We start from the raw sequence: 16,725 nt of genomic DNA, 5'->3' as shown, positions 1-16,725 counted from the left end.
CAGGAGAATTGCCTGAACCCAGGAGGCGGAGGTTGCGGTGAGCCGAGATCGCGCCATTGCACTCCAGCCTGGGTAACAAGAGCGAAACTCCGTCTCAAAAAAAAGATATCTTTGTTGTTATGCTCCAGGAGCTAAGGGACCTGATTCACATGCTTACAAAATATGCAAGAGCCAGGGAGAAAGCAGACACCCACCATCGCCCCTCTGTTTGGTAGTCCCACCCCATTCAATGGGAAATCCACTTCAACTGGTGGCACTTCTTCCATCTCTATGCAAGTCCTGTCTCCCTGCCTAGCCACCATCCCTTTTGTGAAGCTGTGTCAGAGAGCATTTGAAATCGGAGTGACCAAGCATGCTGCCAATAAAGATCACCTTCACTTCAAGCTAGACCTTTTTTGTAAATATTTAAAAGAATGAGGAATTTTTAACATGTAAGTCCTATGAGGCACCCCTAAGACAACCCTTCTCCACTTAAAATAGTTGGAGCTCATTACACTTCACAGCCCATACACATTTGCACTTACGCCTCTTGCTTAGTGGGAGCCGAGCATAAGAGAAGCCTGTATTGCCCAGCACTTTCTGAAATGGCAGGAACGTTACTGGGTAGATTCATTGATGCCTGGGAACCATCCTGGTGCTAAATTTATAAAGATTTACTAAGCTTAACATACCGAACTGGCTATATCTACATCTAGATGGAGAAACCACTCTGAGGTAGATCACAGTAGTGCCATTTCTCTATAGGAGAGAAAGCTACCAGTCTCTTTCTACCTCTGATACCTGGGTACATCCCAGATGTTAGCAACTTCAACTACTGCCCAGAACACCTGCCCTTCCTAGACAGAAAGCACAACCAGAATATTTACAAGATGGAGTGAAATCTCCAGCTTGCAGTTATTTCCTCTTTTTTAAAAGGACCAGAAAACAACTTGTTTTGCTAATATGAGAAAGCTGTTTAGAGTGGCCAATCTGGAAAGTTTCTGGCATTTTCCGATTAGGTATTATTGCAATGGACTGCCTAATTACCAGGAGTACTTATTTCTCACCAGAGTTTTAACAAAGGATTCATTCTGGTAAGTTCTCTGATGAATTTCAGTCAACTTAACTGTGGTGACACCAACTGATCTACATCCCTATCGAAATCAAAGAAAACTCAGGAAAATTGGAAAACAATGGCTGCTCTATATTCTACTATTTCAGGAGCATATACCTTTCGCAGAGTAAATGCTTTTTTAATTTCAATAACATTCATAAAGCTGTTAACAAAGTGAACTTTGAGAAGTCTATAAAAAAATTCCCTATTTACTTAATATTCAAAATAAACTGGGATAAAAAGGATTTATAACCCTATGGTCTTTGAATAGCCTGATTATAAATTAAATTAAATTTAAAAAAAAAAGACAAGATTAGCAGCACTAAGAAAAAATTTAAAGCAAAGACGTACTTTGCATAGGAGGAAGTAGGCAGTAACGACTGACACAAACAGAAATGATGTAGAGGATACAAGAAGCCTTTATGAGCGAGGTCAGTTAAAGCTGCCCACAACATAGGCAGGACAGTCATACTGCTTCCATCTCCTTTAACAGTAAGGGGTAATAGGGAATCAAGTAAGTGAACACCTTTCTAGAGTCCTTAGTTGTCTTATCTTAGATTCCCCTTTAATGCTGAGATCAAAAAAGCTAATTATCAAAGATCACAAAATGACTACTTAGTCCTAGGTCTGTATCACTCCAAATCTCATTCTTATTACACCATGCCGCTGCCTAAAAAATAAGTCAAATGTATCAGCTTCCCAATGAAATACACTTTTTAAAAAAAACTAGACTTCTAGCAATGTATGGCCCATCAGACCTTTTGCTACCTTTTGCCAGAAAGTAACTATATAGGTTGCAGGGTAAATATTTGGCAGTCTGCTTAAGACTTGCTCTAAGGCTACACATTTAAGATGGTTACCATCTCTCTTCTAGAATCTAAGTTTAATTCTGCAGGTGGATTACATCCTGCATATTTAGCTGTTTTTTTTTTTTCTGTAAAATACAGCACTAACCATGAGATGGAGTAAAGAATAACAACCTACAAGACACCCTAGAACGTTCAACTGGAGTTGGTTCTCCAACTCCAAAATATCAAACCCCAATTCCAGTCTTATAAAAGACTTCTATGAATACCTGGAAAAAGACACAGGCCTCACTAAACCCTTTTGGAGGTGACTAAAGCTGCAGTTTATGGAATTAGACATACTAAATTCAGCTTTTCCATTCTCCGACCTTGGGCAAATTTATTAACCTAAGTCTCAGCTCCATACAAATAAGCTGAAGAAAGAGTGATAATGATAAAATGCTTATTTCAGTGCCAAGATGCTAAGTGCTTCCTAAATGGTAGCTTATCATTATCGTCATTACCACCTTGTCATGACACGGAAGAAGTCCATGGGATAACGGATGGGATAACCCACGAGGTCTATATATTGACTATAGAATCAGTTTCAGTTTTGGGGATCTGAGATTTAGGAAGTAACAGCAACAGAACTACCAAGGCTTGAAAGAGCAGCAAGCAAACACTTCAGGAAGAAAGGAATCTATACAGGCATTTTAAAAGTGTGTGTGTATTCTTCTCTGCTAGAACTTACAACTGCTAAAGTGAAGGAAGACGGAAAAGGGATTAAAAGTGAAATGCTATCTCATGCAGCAAAACGAACTGCTCGTTTTCCTATTACCATGATGGGGACGCCAATGTCAGGCCACAAAAGGTCCTCTGATGGTAGCTTGGGAGAATTCCACACCACCACCACCTTGTTCAGGTAAGGGAGGCCGTTCAGCCTCTCTAAAGAGTTCATAAGCACTTCCTCCCGCTCATAAGTCAACATCACCACTGTGAACTGCTCTCGGGGAACATTGCCTCCAAGGGCAGCCTGAAACTCCTTGCCAGAACCCCCAGTTCCGCCGCCAATAGGCCGAAATCCAGTCCCTGAGCCCAAGAATTTGGCCTCTGAGGGCAACACAGGGTCAAAGGGAGTGTGGGGGAAAAGATGGAAAGGCCCTGGAGCGGAGTTCCAGCTGCGGTAAAAGTCAGTGACAGTCAGCGTGAAGTTGCGGAGGTATCTGGGAGAGGCATAGGGCGGCTCCGTCTCCACTGGCCCCAGGTCCAGGTCCCCGTTGTCAGCCATGTTGGGGTCGGTTCCAGCCGCCTTGCCTGAACGGTGGGGGATCTCAGCTGCTGCCTCTTCCCGGATGGGAGCAGCTGGGATCTGGATGCGAGTCCTAATCATAGCCAGCACGGTATTAAAAATACTGTCAGCGGTGGAGAAGTAAGTCTCCCAGAGAAAGCGGCCTTGCCGCCTCATAGCCAGGAGGTCACTGTCGGAGAGGCTTCTGAGCAGGAAATGAACCTCGGTAACGCGAGGCTTGGGCACCACCAGGGCCGCCTCGTTCCACTGCAGCATGTCCTGGTACGGAAGCTGGACCTGCTCCCCCAGCACCACGGGGACGGCACCGACTTCCAGGGCTTCAAAGAGCCTCGTGGCACACCCAGAGGAAATAATCAAGCGAGGATCCCCGGGGGTGATGATGAGGGCGAAGGTGGAGAGCTTCAGCAATTCCAAGCGGTCCTCCCGCTCCCCACACAGCGCCCACTCAGTCGGCAGGCTGGGTTTGGGCTGGTTTTTGCAGGTGAATTCCACCAGGACCTGATCCAGCTTGCTGTCCTGCACTGCCTTCAGGGTGGCAATGATGCGGTCATCATAGTCGGCGGGAGGGTCGCCCTCCATTTCCTCTTCGAAGGAGCGGGCCTCCTGAAGGCTAGACCTCAGAGACTCAATCTTCTCCCCCTGGAAGGTGAAGAGGTATTTCCGCTTCACCGGCACCTGCGGTGGGATTTCCATGAAGTTGGGCTCAGACATGGCATGGACCAGCGGCGACACGACCAAGTCAAAGTCAGGTCGGTACTGGACAGCGTAGAAGGTGGACTGGGCCACCATGGCACGGCCGGTACTGACATTATACAGGAGGTTCTGTGTATCTGACTTACGCGACAGATTGATGATGAGATGGTTGTGTCCATCCGTCCGCCAGTGCGGCAGGGAATACAACTGCTTCTCCAGCTCGGCAGGCCGCAGCACCACTGGCTCCTGCATCTCTCCCACTAGGACCACATAAAGGCAGGCAATGTCTGCGTTTTCTGTAACATACACGTTAGCTCGTGCTGTCGCCTGAAAAGCCTGCTTGACCAAGGGATCCAGGTAGCTGCCAAAGACAAACTGGTCACTGTCATAGACGTAGACTGGGAAGCCAGAGGTAAGAGGGCAACGGGAATAATCGAAGCAGTTGTGCAGCCGGCAGCCCCGGGTGGCCTTCGGGGGAGGGAGGCCGGCGTCGTCTTTCTCCGGGAGCAGTCGGATGGGCAGGGACAGCTTGGGCTGGTTCTGGGCCATGAGCTCCTTGTAGGAATGCTCGGTCTGGCTGATGACATTCTTCAGCTGCAGCAGGTCCTGCTTGGCATTCTCGATGCTCTTCTTACAGGCTTCGATCTTCAGATTCAGCTTGGCGATCTCACTGTTCAGCTCTTGGCGCTTGGCCTCCAGCTGCAGCAGCTCTTCGCTCACCGACTCGCGGATGCGGCACAGATCCAGCACGTGCTTCACCTCACACAGCTCGTTCCCTACCCGGGGGCCAAAAATCCGCTTGCCAGCCTCGTCGGCCTCATCCAGAGTGGTGAGGTAATAGTGGGCAATGAGTGGGAAGAACACCAGGATGACGAAGAGCGTGAAGCTGAGCCACGTGAGGCGGATGCGGTTGGACCAGCGCAGCATGCAGGTCTGACCTCCGTTCCCCGCACCCCCATTCCGCAGCATGGTATAGCCCGTCATGAGTCCTCTGCTGCCTGCCCGCCAGATCACGTCGGGTCACTCGCCATAACTATGGGTTGCTATTCCACAAAACGATCTCTGTTTCACTGGCATGTTTCAGGAAGAGTGCCTGCGCTCCCTGGACAAGGCACCAAATAAAACGGAAATTTCATTTTCCTCAGCTGCAGCTGAAACAGTCTCTGACCCTATTATAGCAGATTTTAAGTTCTGGCTGTTGACCAAAGAACATGTCCTTAATCTTTATCAAAAGGTAAAAGGTGCCACATTCTTGCTGGGATGAAAGGAAGGAGATACCTGATGATGAAACCCAGGAAAAACACCCTGGAATCAGACAGACTGTTTCAACCGCCATAGCTCTTGTGTCTTGGTTTTGCTGACCAACAAATATGCATAGTGTCTATTTGGTTATATAGTAATGGGTTAGAACAGAAATAAATGCCAGCTTCTTACTGATGTCTTTGCCAACAATCGGGCCTGCAAAAGAAAGAGAACCACGTCAGTCTTGATGAGATTACACTGAACACTCCCACCATCGTACATTTCTAGAAAATGCTTAAATCTTAGATGGAACAATGGCTGGAACACTGGTGTGTGTCGCAAAGAACATTATGCCAATGTAGAGATGTTGTTTGTTGTTTGGTATGACTATTTTACTTGGGGAAATAAAAGGCGAAGTGCCTCCAAAGCTGCAGTTTACACCCCCTCCCCACTTCTTATGTAACTGCATATAGAGCAGCATTACAGCCCTATAACATGATGACCAACTAAATTCATGGGGCAAAGATGTCCACGGTCTCATTTTCTTATCCTATTCCACACCTGGACATCATCTTCCTATGAAGAGAAATACCTTTCTATCCAACCTGGGTAGCTTATGTTTACTCCTAACCCGTTTTCTTTGGAAATACTTAACAAAAAAAAAAACTCTGAAAAGCTCAATTTGTTCAATGTAGAGTTGAAAGGGGTTGAAGAGAACTCTTTTGATCTTTATCCAGTAGTAGATGCAGTAATCCTGAGACAAAATGTATTTCCCAGTTTACTTCTCATTTATCTTCCATTAGCAGACATCATGTGCTCTTTCTTAAAATATAAATAGTAACTTGCTCTTTTAGAAAGAACACTATACTTAGAAATGAGAGGCATTCGTTCTCATTCTCTGCTGACAGATTTGCTATCAGACCTTGGTTTCCTAATTTTCTCAGATGGAGACAGGTGCACGGAGACGGCAATGCACCACGTTGCTGTGATACACAGTGCAGTGGGTGGGAGGGCACTGAGGCGACTCAGTCCCCCAACGACACTCCCGGCCCTGCCCTCTCACTAGGCCTCACTGCCACTGGCTACAGAGGATTGCTACTTGCTTTCCTTTAAATTCAGCACAGCTAGAAGCAAATCATAATATCCTATGCTAGGGAATATTGCTGGTTTCTTTATTCATTCTTCCAAACAATATTCACCATACTCTTAACAGGGCTAAGACACGCTAAGTGTAACTGTGGGAGAATCCAGGGTGTATAATCCTTGACCTCATGGAACTTCCTTTAGCCTAAGAGATAAGATATAAACAAACAAGGGTACAGGCAGCATAAAATGAGTAGGACTTCACAGAGGCACAGTCACTCTCTAGCTTCTACCTCTGTCAAAGATGTTTAACTGTTTAAGGTGTGATCATCTTCTCTCCTTCTTACCATATTTATAATCATAATTTTTATTATTTTTCAGAATGAAAATTTCTTGAAACAATCTAACATTTTTTTCAAGTTGATCAAATTTCACTGTAACATCTGATATTAAATTTTAATCAATAAATTATAACAACAATTTCTAAGAAAAGGGGTATTACAATCAGCTAACAGCAAAGAATGAAAGGAGGGAAATGATGGCGTGAGTCACTGCATCCATTAGAAAGAACATCTGACAAGACATCAGACCTAAAGTTGATGACGATATTACTAAAATGTTTAAGTATTTGAATAATCGAAACTTGGATAATTAACGGCTGCCCAAATATCCAAATTTACATTATCCTTGTGATTCAAATGTTTAAATCTCTTGTTGCTTTCAAAAGAATATTCTTTGCACTCATGACCAAATCATAACAAAGAAACAACAGAATGTAAGAAAAAGAAAAGGCGGCGTAATCACGGCAATCCAGCTGACTCATTCCTTCCTCACCATGTGTTTTGGGATCCTTCCTTCCTCTGACTTGTATAGCATTATACTTCAGCACATGATTTCTTGAAAGAGTGAACCTCCAGGGCTTGATCTCCTGTTTAAACTTCAGCACATGATTTCTTGAAAGAGTGAACCTCCAGGGCTTGATCTCCTGTTTAAATTANAAAAAAAAAAAAAAAAAAAAAAACAGAATAATGACACACTATTAGAAAAATAAGAAAGTGCTAGTAAGTAACTTATTTACTGTCCCCTCTGAAAAGATTTCTCTTATGTATATAAGGTGACCGAAGAATTTACTGTCTAAACAGAGACTCTTTGAAGTGGAAAGGGGGACTATTAATAAATACACCAGGACAAGAGGTATACACAGGGACTCTCGCAGGCAAACCATCCAGACAGACATTACCTGTTTATGAGCTTTAAGGGGGAATAAAACCAAACACTAAAGTATGGCAAAGTTCTTACTTGTTGGAAGTATATACTGAGATGTTGACAGATGAAATGATGTACTTGGAATTTGCTTCAAAATAAACAGGATGAGAGTACGGGGAGAGTTTGGAGGTAGAAAGGAACTCAAGATCGGCCGTGAGCTGACTGCCACTGACACTAAATGATGGGCACCCACAGGGGCTTATGACATTAGGCTCTCTGCTTTTGCCTAGGTTGAAATTTTTCATACCAAAAATTCGAAAAGACATTACATACAGAGTCTAAACAGAGGGTTTTAAAAAGTCATTTGGAGCCTGACTATACTTAGTCTAATATTTCTAGTGCTATCAACTTACCTATAAGCAGAGCTGAGAGTAGAAACAAATGTTCTCACAGACACCAATAACTCAACAATAATTCCAAAGAATGCATACCCACTAAGTTCCCATCTCTTTTATGGGAGCCAGGCAAAAGCATCATCCATGTCCAATCACATGAGCATTCCTTCCTGAACAGCTAAATTTCATGCACAAAAGAAAAAGAAAACTCTCAGAATCTCTTCTGTGATTCTCCGGAAAATGAAAATAAATATATCAACCTCTAGAAATAAATGTCAAACAATGCTAAGGAGCAATCTCCAGAAATTTTTTTATTCCAAATACAATGTACATGTCTAACTCATTCTCAGTCACTTGCCATGACATTTCGCACTTAACTTGCCAGCTGGCCTCCGTTCCTGCCCTACAACGCACTCCACACACAGCAACCAGGACCGCCTAGAAACGTGAGTAAGACCACGCCTCCCCTCTCGACTGACTGCCCGGCCCTCCAGACTCCTCTCAGTTCCATCGCTCTTCCCCTTGCTCTCTCAGCTTCAGCCGAACAGGCCTCCTCTCACCTCCTCGACTGTGCCAAGCTTCTCACTCTCAAAACTTCATACCTGTTTTGTCTGAAATGTTCTTCCCCAGGCTTCTGCCTGACAGACTCTTTCTCATCCTCCATGTCTCAACTTTTCCTGGCATTCCCAGGTAAAGTTGCCTTTCTTATACCCTGATGCTCTCTAGGACCGACCCATTGATTTCCTCCCTAATATCTTTTAATTCCCTCCCTTTCCCACCAAAGCTTAATCCTCGAGGGGAAGAAACCTGTGCGCCTGGCTCACTGCTGCATGACGAGCATCCAGCCCAGTGTCCAGCACACTATACACACTCTATAAATATTTGTTAAATAAATCATTATCATGGATCACTTCCTCATCCTACAAACTCTCAATTCTCCCCTGCATTTCCACGAAGCTGTGTTTTTTTAGTGTCCCATCTACTTCCCTGACTCATCCTCCCTTTCTGCTTCGCTGGGACCTAGTCCTCTTACCTCATACTAAAAGTGTTTCCCATGGCTCTCAAGGTAATCTGTTAATGAATCCACTAACAAATAATACATTGTATTGAATTCAGGTAAGATACAGAGAGAGAACTTCAGAGCCAGGAGGCATCTGGATGGCCATATGGACCTGCAGCTAGACTACCTGGCTCAGGACGCAGCTCAGCCTGGAGAATTTGGGAATGTTATATATCTCTCTGAGCTCATTTCCTCCTTTGTAAAGTGATGCTAAAAATCTCTACCTACCGCCAGGGTTACTGCACAAATTAAATAAGTTACTATAGATGGAAGGGGAAAAAATGGAAACGTGGCTAAAACAGTGCTAAGAGGAAAATTTATGTATGAATTCTTGCACCGAAGAAGTCTCGAATCAATAACCTATGCTCCTCCTTCAAGAACCCCCCCCAAAAAACAAAACAAACCTAAAGAGCAGAAATCATTGAAATCGAAAACAAAAGCAGAAGAGAAAAAGCAAGAAAACAAAGGGGTTTGTCACCAGTTTGACAAACATGCAAGAACAACAAATAGAAAAGACACAAATTACCAATAGTAGGAATGAAACAGGGGCTATTACTACAGTTCCTGCAAGCTACATAACTCTACACACTTCAGTGAAATGGACCAACTCCTTGATAAATACAAAATACCATAACTCATCCAACAGTTATAACTATCAAGTAAATTGACTTCAAACTTAAAAATCCCAAAAAGGGGTCAGGCACGGTGGCTCATGCCTGTAATCCCAGCACTTTGGGAGGCCAAGGTGGGAGGATCACAAGGTCAGGATATCAAGACCATCCTGGCCAACATGGTGAAACCTCTACTAAATCTCTACTAAAAATATAAAAATTCACAGGGCGTGGTGGTGTGTGCCTTTAGTCCCAGCTACTTGGGAGGCTGAGGCAGGAGAATAGCTTAAACCCGGGAGTCAGAGGTTACAGTGAGCCGAGATCATACCACTGCACTCTAACCTGGTGACAGAGTGAGACTGTCTCGGGGGAAAAAAAAAAAAAAAAGAATTCCAAAAAAGAAATCTCCAGCCCCACATGATTTCACTGAAGAATTCTACTAAACATTTTTAAAAAAATACACACCTATTCTACACTGTCTCTTCCAGAGGAGGGAACCTAGCATTACCATGACACTAAAGCCAAAGACAGTACCAAAAAAAAAAAAAAGAGAGAGAAAACTACAAGCCAGGTGCAGTGGCTCATGCCTGTAATCCCAACACTCTGGGAGGCTAAGGGGAGAGGATGGCTTGAGACCAGCCCTGACAACATAGTAAGACCCCATCTCTACCAAAAAAACAAACAAACTTAAATTAGCCAGGTATGTGCCCAGCTACTCTAGAGGCTGAGGTGGGAGGATGACCTGCACCCAGGAAGTAGAAGTTACAGTGAGCTGTCATCACACCTGGGTGACAGAGCGAGACCCTGTCTAAAAAACAAAAACAAAGAAAAACCTACAAAAAAAATCTCATGAACAAAGGCACAAAAATACTTAACACAATATTAGGGTTAGACTTCAGCAATATATAAAAAGAATCCCATTATATTGCATTTCAGCAGGGAAGTCTTAAGTATTTTAATATAATCTTATCCAGAAGCATAAAAATTCTCTCCACTTATACCTTCTTTTCTCATATCAAAGTCCCGCCGTTATCACCCATGCCGTGCACCTCATATCAAGTCAGTCTGCATTTTACACTCCTCCCCCATGCCCTCTCCTGATTCTCTTTCTCTGACCCCTTTCCACCACTCCCTAAATGTAGCTGTTCCCACAGGCTTGTCCTAAATCTCTTCCGTCCTTCACCTCCCCGAACTTCCCAATGAGCTTCGGTTAGCTGAGACCAGATGATTCTCAAATTCGCTTTTCCCATCTTTGCCTCCCTCCTGATCTCCCTTTTCCAGTGGTCAGAAACACAGAGATCTACACCTCAAAGGTCGAATGGCAGCAAGCATGTCTTCTACGATTAGAAGGGGGTCATAACAGCGTCTTCTCCCGAGGGAAAAAAATGTAAAACAGTTGTACACAGAGATTTACCATTCAGATTGTGGCCAGCATCCTACCTTTTACTTTTTTCTAATCAGACATTTTTGCTGACAAAAGCAAAGTAGAAGTCTCCATCTGCTAGCCACTCACTGGAGGGCTCAAACAAGCTGTAGCCCTGGAAAGCTGTCATGTAAATCACTCCGTTCGAGAGTCTGAACAGTGGGCTGAGAAGTCCAGGCTCAAAGTTCCAAAGCACAACTGTGCACATGCTGGTGTTCCCCTTTACCTCCATGGACCAGGGCCCTCCTCCGCTCACATCCCTTATCACAACAGCAAGCCGAGATAATCAGCAGGAACATTACTCACGGCCTTGCTTTCAAGAGTCTGTTGATATAACAACCATCCTACAGACTCGACATTTTTCCTTATAAAACTAAAACACTGATAGTGAAACTTCCCATCGCAGATCTGGGATATGTCTCTATTTAGGTCTTCTTTCTTGTCGTTTAATAAAACTGTAATTTTTTTTTACACGCAGAAAATTATCAGACTACAATGCAGCACTAAAAGAAAGAAAAAAAGTTAAACGACGACACTAAAACACTCACCCAGAAAGACAGGAGGCACAGGGGGAATAAGGGAGCTGCTGGTCCATCTGGCTATTATGCCTTCCACGTGGAAGGAATGAAGAGAGAAGTCGGCGAGAAAGAGAGGCTAGACGCTTTCCAGATGTTCCCAATGAAATCTTCAATGGCCTCTAATAGCTTAAATAATTAGGATAATAGCTAACAGGTATTGAATGCTTGCTGTATACCAGCTAAACCTATTACCACATATTCCTCAACACACTCACTTAATCCTCACAACAATCCTGTGAAACAGGTTTACTGTTATTCCTGTTCTGTACATGAAGAAACCAAAGCACAGCGGCTAAGTCATTTGCCATAGGTCGTCCATATATTAAGTGGGGAAATGTGAATCCAAACCAAAGCAAGCTGACTCTAAGGCTCAAACCTTTAATGCCTTAATTGCGTTCCAATGTCTGTATTAATTCAATTAACAGTGCGAGCAGGCACACACACGCCTATCACGTAGATTATTTTTACATTCTCCATAACACTGCGGCTCCACTGTAACCATGAATAATGATTATAATTGAAACACACAATATTCCTCCAAAACCCAAACCCAACACTATATTCAAAGTATTTACCTGCTAAAGAGAACAACATACTCAAAACAAAGTATGTTTGCCAGCGTGCCTATGACTCACCTGTATATTTGTGCTTGTAATACTATTTTCTTTTTCATTTAGGGCAAAATGGGCCCATCTAGTGGCCGAATTCCATGACACCCCAGATGCGGGTTCTACAGAGCCGTCTGCATGCTGCTGCCGATGCCACCATCACCAGGAGCCCTTCCAATTAGGTAAAGAGAGTTCTGCACAGGAAACCATTTCAGTGAGGTCGTTGGAAGCAGTATTTCATAGGATTGTTTTGTTTTTAAGTACTAACAACCTAAAAGAGCATCATTTCCCGATTTCCTTACTACGTACAGGCACGATAAACAGCCTGTCAAGGCATGATAGCACCTAGTCCATGAAATCAGGAAGTATGTTAATAAGCACTAAAATGCATTTCCCACACTATCACTGATTTCTCTCTTCTGTTTAAAAAAAAAAAAAAAAGGCACCACCCAGGGAAGCTAATTGTAGATAAAGAATAAGCTGTAAGAACTACATGTAGGCAGTTCCCAAGTTACAGGAGATCAAGGCCCTGTGTCACAGTGGTTTCTTACTGGATAACTTAACCTGGATGAAGAAAGGGAAGCAGAATATCCTCAGCAATTAAAAAGCAAAATGAAGTGTGAAAAACTGGTTGTGCCTTGACCTACTGACTCGAGAGTGAAGACTATGATGCAGCCAGAGAACGAACGTTTGAGCCACCCTTATTACAGGCTGCTATAAAGGGAAAAAAAGTTATTCTTTGGGCTTAGGAGCAGATTTCTAAATCCCAAGGTGTTCCACAAATGCCACTAGCAGACAAGTCACAAAATACAAAAGGAACTCATCAATAAGTGATGATCATTCCTTCCGTTGCTCAATATATAGATATTAACAAGGAAAATGAGGTCATTGATTATTCCAAGTTACCTGTTTACTTGGCAATAAACCTGAACCCAGAAGTCTCAACTCCCAGCGTAAGTCCTCAGTTTGAAAATTATACCATTGCCTGTATGTTTCCCTTCCCACCAGTTTGCTAATGTGCCACAAATCAAAATGGTATTGTCTTACCAGTCAGTTTTACCAGGTGTAAAATTCAGATTCACAACTCAAGAATTTTTCAAATAAACCCAGGCCTATGCTACATTAACTAAATCAAAATTCCTAGGTGTGAGGCCAAGACTCCAACAGTTTGACAGAGTTCCCAGGTGATTTGAATGCACAGCACACAATCCTAACTCCAAAACCATTGATCTAAGGAAGAATTGATGGTAATGGAGATTCAGATTGATGGCAGCTGAATCAATGTAATTGTAGAAAGCTAAGGAAGACAAACAGCAATCCCCCCTAACTCATACAGAAAGTCCACAGCTACAACGCACTGCACACCCTTGGAAGATGGGGAGGAGGGGCCTTTTTCAAAATTGCTACTGATTTATATTCACAATATGCTAGACACAGGACTCTAGATGACACATTTCACACATATTATCTCACTTCATCAACCACATGGGAGTAGGTACTGTGATTTCCACCTTACCGATGAAGCAGTGGTGGATCACTGAAGCCAGGAAACTTGTTCAGGGCAATACAGCAACCAAGTTACAAATCCAGGTCCGGATGACCTACAGCCCTGTTTACTGCTTCTCATGTATCTACCACTTGTTTACTTGGAGGCTTCATTTTGTCTTAATTTATTTTACAATCAGTATATATTACTTTTGAAATATAAATATTACCTCCTTGCAATCTTTTTAAAGAACACCTCATTACATTTTTCAATAAATAATGTGACACATCTATTTGGAAAAAAAATAAAGTCAGATTACTGCATGGCAAACCAAATCCAAAAATACGTTCCAGATGGATTCCAGAGTTAATTATAATAAATGAACCAGAACAAGAAAAGGAAAACACACATGTAATTTCATCTCAAGTTAAGTACAGCCACTTTTCCAGGAATCCAAGCAAAAGTAAAATCCAGAAATGTTCAACAGGTTTGACTACATAAGAATCAAAGGATTCTATGTGTTCAGAAGAAAAAAGCTTCAATTTGATTAAAAACTGGGGGAAGCCTGTGCAGCATGACAGAATTAAAAGAAGGCAATCAACAGTGGTCAAAGGATATAAACAAAAAGTTACACAAAAAAGGGTTCAAGTGATAAACATGTTTATACGTTTAACCTTTCTAGCAATCAGATAAATACACATCTCAAACAAGATGCTGTGATATTTTCCACCTATATATCATCAAACATTTGTAAAATTTTATTATTTGGTGCTAAGCAGGATCCAGGGTAAACATTCCCACGCTTGGCTGCTGGGGCTGCAAATTGGCACACCTTTCTGGAGCACAATTTGGCAGTAATACAAACACTGAAACTGTGCCTATTCTCTTTCCCTGCAATTCTATCCCAAAAATTATTCTTCTAGAATCATTAGTGAGAAAAAAAGATTTAACTTCCAGAATGTTCATACTAAAACATTAAAATAAAGTGATTAAAGTACAGTACAACTCTGAACTATGCTGGCTGCCACAATGTGACAGGTACTCTTGCATTAGTAGAAAACTAAACTGAAAAGTAATTTGCCATTTGTAAGAAAAAAACCCTTGAAAATTTTCTTATCTTTGATTCAGCAATTTCACTTTCTAGGAATGTATTTTAGGTGAACAAGATTTGTATAAAAAGATGCAATCACCTCATTATTCTTTATCATCTATATAAAATATATAAATTAAATGTCCAAGCCTAGCAGCAAGGTTAAAGTATGACTCACTGATATGACTATCATACCATTAGGAAGCTTTTCAATGGTTTTAAATAAAAAGAAAAAACATGTTCGCCACCTAATGATAAGTGGAAAAATACAGATTCAAAGCTATATATGCAGTATAACATAAAATATTTAAAGCAAAAACACCCACATAGGCACTTCTAGATTGTGAAATTATAGGTGATTTTTGCATTCTTCTTTCTCACTCTCCCTCCTAAAATGAGATGCATCATTTTCATAAGGACTGGGTAGAGATGTAGAAACAAAGTTTTTAAATACGGTCTTCAGATGGATTTTGCTAACTTATTCTCACAAGAGTCAACTTAGTGTGTAAGTGCCTAGATTATAAACTAATCTAACAGTTTCCGCCTCTCAAGAACACATGACTTTTATTTTATGCTGTGGAGGCATGCAACTGATATTGTTAGTGCCCTGGGTCTCCCTGAATGAGATGGAGAAACTGAAGCAAGTTTGCTAAGCCATACATGAATCAGTTCTTTTTTTTTTTTTTTTTGAGATGGAATTTCGCTCTTGTTACCCAGGCTGGAGTGCAATGGCGCGATCTGGGCTCACCGCAACCTCCGCCTTCTGGGTTCAGGCAATTCTCCTGCCTCAGCCTCCTCAGTAGCTGGGATTACAGGCACGTGCCACCACACCCAGCTAATTTTTTGTATTTTTAGTAGATACGGGGTTTCACCATGTTGACCAGGATGGTCTCGATCTCTTGACCCGCCTCGGCCTCCCAAAGTGCTGGGATTACAGGTGTGAGCCACCGTGACCAGCTTTAAATCAGCTTATGACTTGGGCATCCTCCTTCACCCTTCATGGGTAAATTCGGCTTGAGACATTTTACCAGCCCATCATCATTACCGTCTTTCTGATTCATCAGGTCCCTTAACTCCCAAATTCCTCGTTCTTGACTCATAAGCTCCTCGTCCTTTGTTAGCTCATAAATTAAGGGGTTGGACCAGATGAACTCAAAGATCCTCTCAGACTCTAGGCCCTCACTGACTTACAACTGCCTCGCTCCCAGAGCACACACACATGTTTTACTGTGGGGGAGTTTTCACTAACCTATCCGCTCAAGGCATCAAGGCCATTCCCAAGATCTCCTTCTCATTTCACCTCTAAGATTTCAAGCATAAGGCTTTCCTTTAAGGCCTCCCTTAATTTTCAACTGACTCCATTAATAATAATTTGGTATCCCATCAAGTATTTTCTCCATTCGAAGTCACTGTGCTTTTACGTTTCACAGCTCAATTTCAGAAATAAAGGAAGCCAGCCAGCATGGTGGCTCACGCCTGTAATCCCTGTGCTTTAGGAGGCCAAGGAAGGTGGATCACCTGAGGTCAGGAGTTCGAGAGCAGCCTGGCCATCATGGTGAAACCCTGTCTCTACTGAAAGTACAAAATTAGCCAGGTGTGGTGGCATGTACCTGTAATCCCGGCTACGCAGGAGGCTGAGGCAGGGTAATTACTTAAACCTGGGAGGCAGAGGTTGCAGTGAGCTGAGATAGTGCCATTGCACTCTAGCCTGGGCAAAAAGCAAGATTCTGTCTCAAAAAAAAAAAAAAAAAAAAAAACCACTAGGATAAACAATCATACAACACATCACAGCTCGTACTGTAGCCATCTCATCTTCAACAAGTTCAGAAAAATGTGTCGACACAGGTATTTGCAAATGCCAAAGAAAGGCCTGTTCAAGGCTGTGCACAGTGGCTCATGCCTGTAATCCCAGCACTTTGGGAGGCTGAGGCAGGAGGATCATTTGAGGCCAGGAATTCAAGATCAGTCTGACCAACGTCACAAAACCCCATCTCTACTAAAAATACCAAAATTAGCTGGGCATAGTGGTGCATGCCTGTAATCCCAGCTACTCGGGAGGCTGA

At 42.7% G+C, this 16,725-nt stretch overlaps 1 protein-coding gene across 5 annotated transcripts in view; it reads right to left on the bottom strand.

Moving 5' to 3' along the window:
• EXTL3 (exostosin like glycosyltransferase 3) overlaps nucleotides 1-16,725 on the bottom strand; it is a 126,762-nt gene that overhangs the window by 32,645 nt on the left and 77,392 nt on the right. For 3 of the 5 annotated variants that reach the window (XM_037742681.1, XM_017540440.2, XM_017540441.2), the window contains exons 2-3: nucleotides 7,040-7,133; nucleotides 2,717-5,338 (exon numbers count right to left, since the gene is read on the bottom strand). In XM_037742681.1, the coding sequence (XP_037598609.1) occupies nucleotides 2,717-4,864 (2,148 nt within the window). In that variant the 5' untranslated portion in view covers nucleotides 4,865-5,338; nucleotides 7,040-7,133. Of the gene's footprint in view, nucleotides 1-2,716; nucleotides 5,339-7,039; nucleotides 7,134-12,113; nucleotides 12,281-16,725 lie in introns of all 5 variants that reach the window. The other 2 variants (XM_037742682.1, XM_037742683.1) reach the window with 2 other exon arrangements.

This window comes from Cebus imitator, unplaced genomic scaffold, assembly GCF_001604975.1.
Source record: "Cebus imitator isolate Cc_AM_T3 unplaced genomic scaffold, Cebus_imitator-1.0 Scaffold125, whole genome shotgun sequence".
NCBI classification, from domain to species: Eukaryota; Metazoa; Chordata; class Mammalia; order Primates; family Cebidae; genus Cebus; species Cebus imitator.
This window is presented reverse-complemented; position numbering and strand designations above follow the sequence as displayed.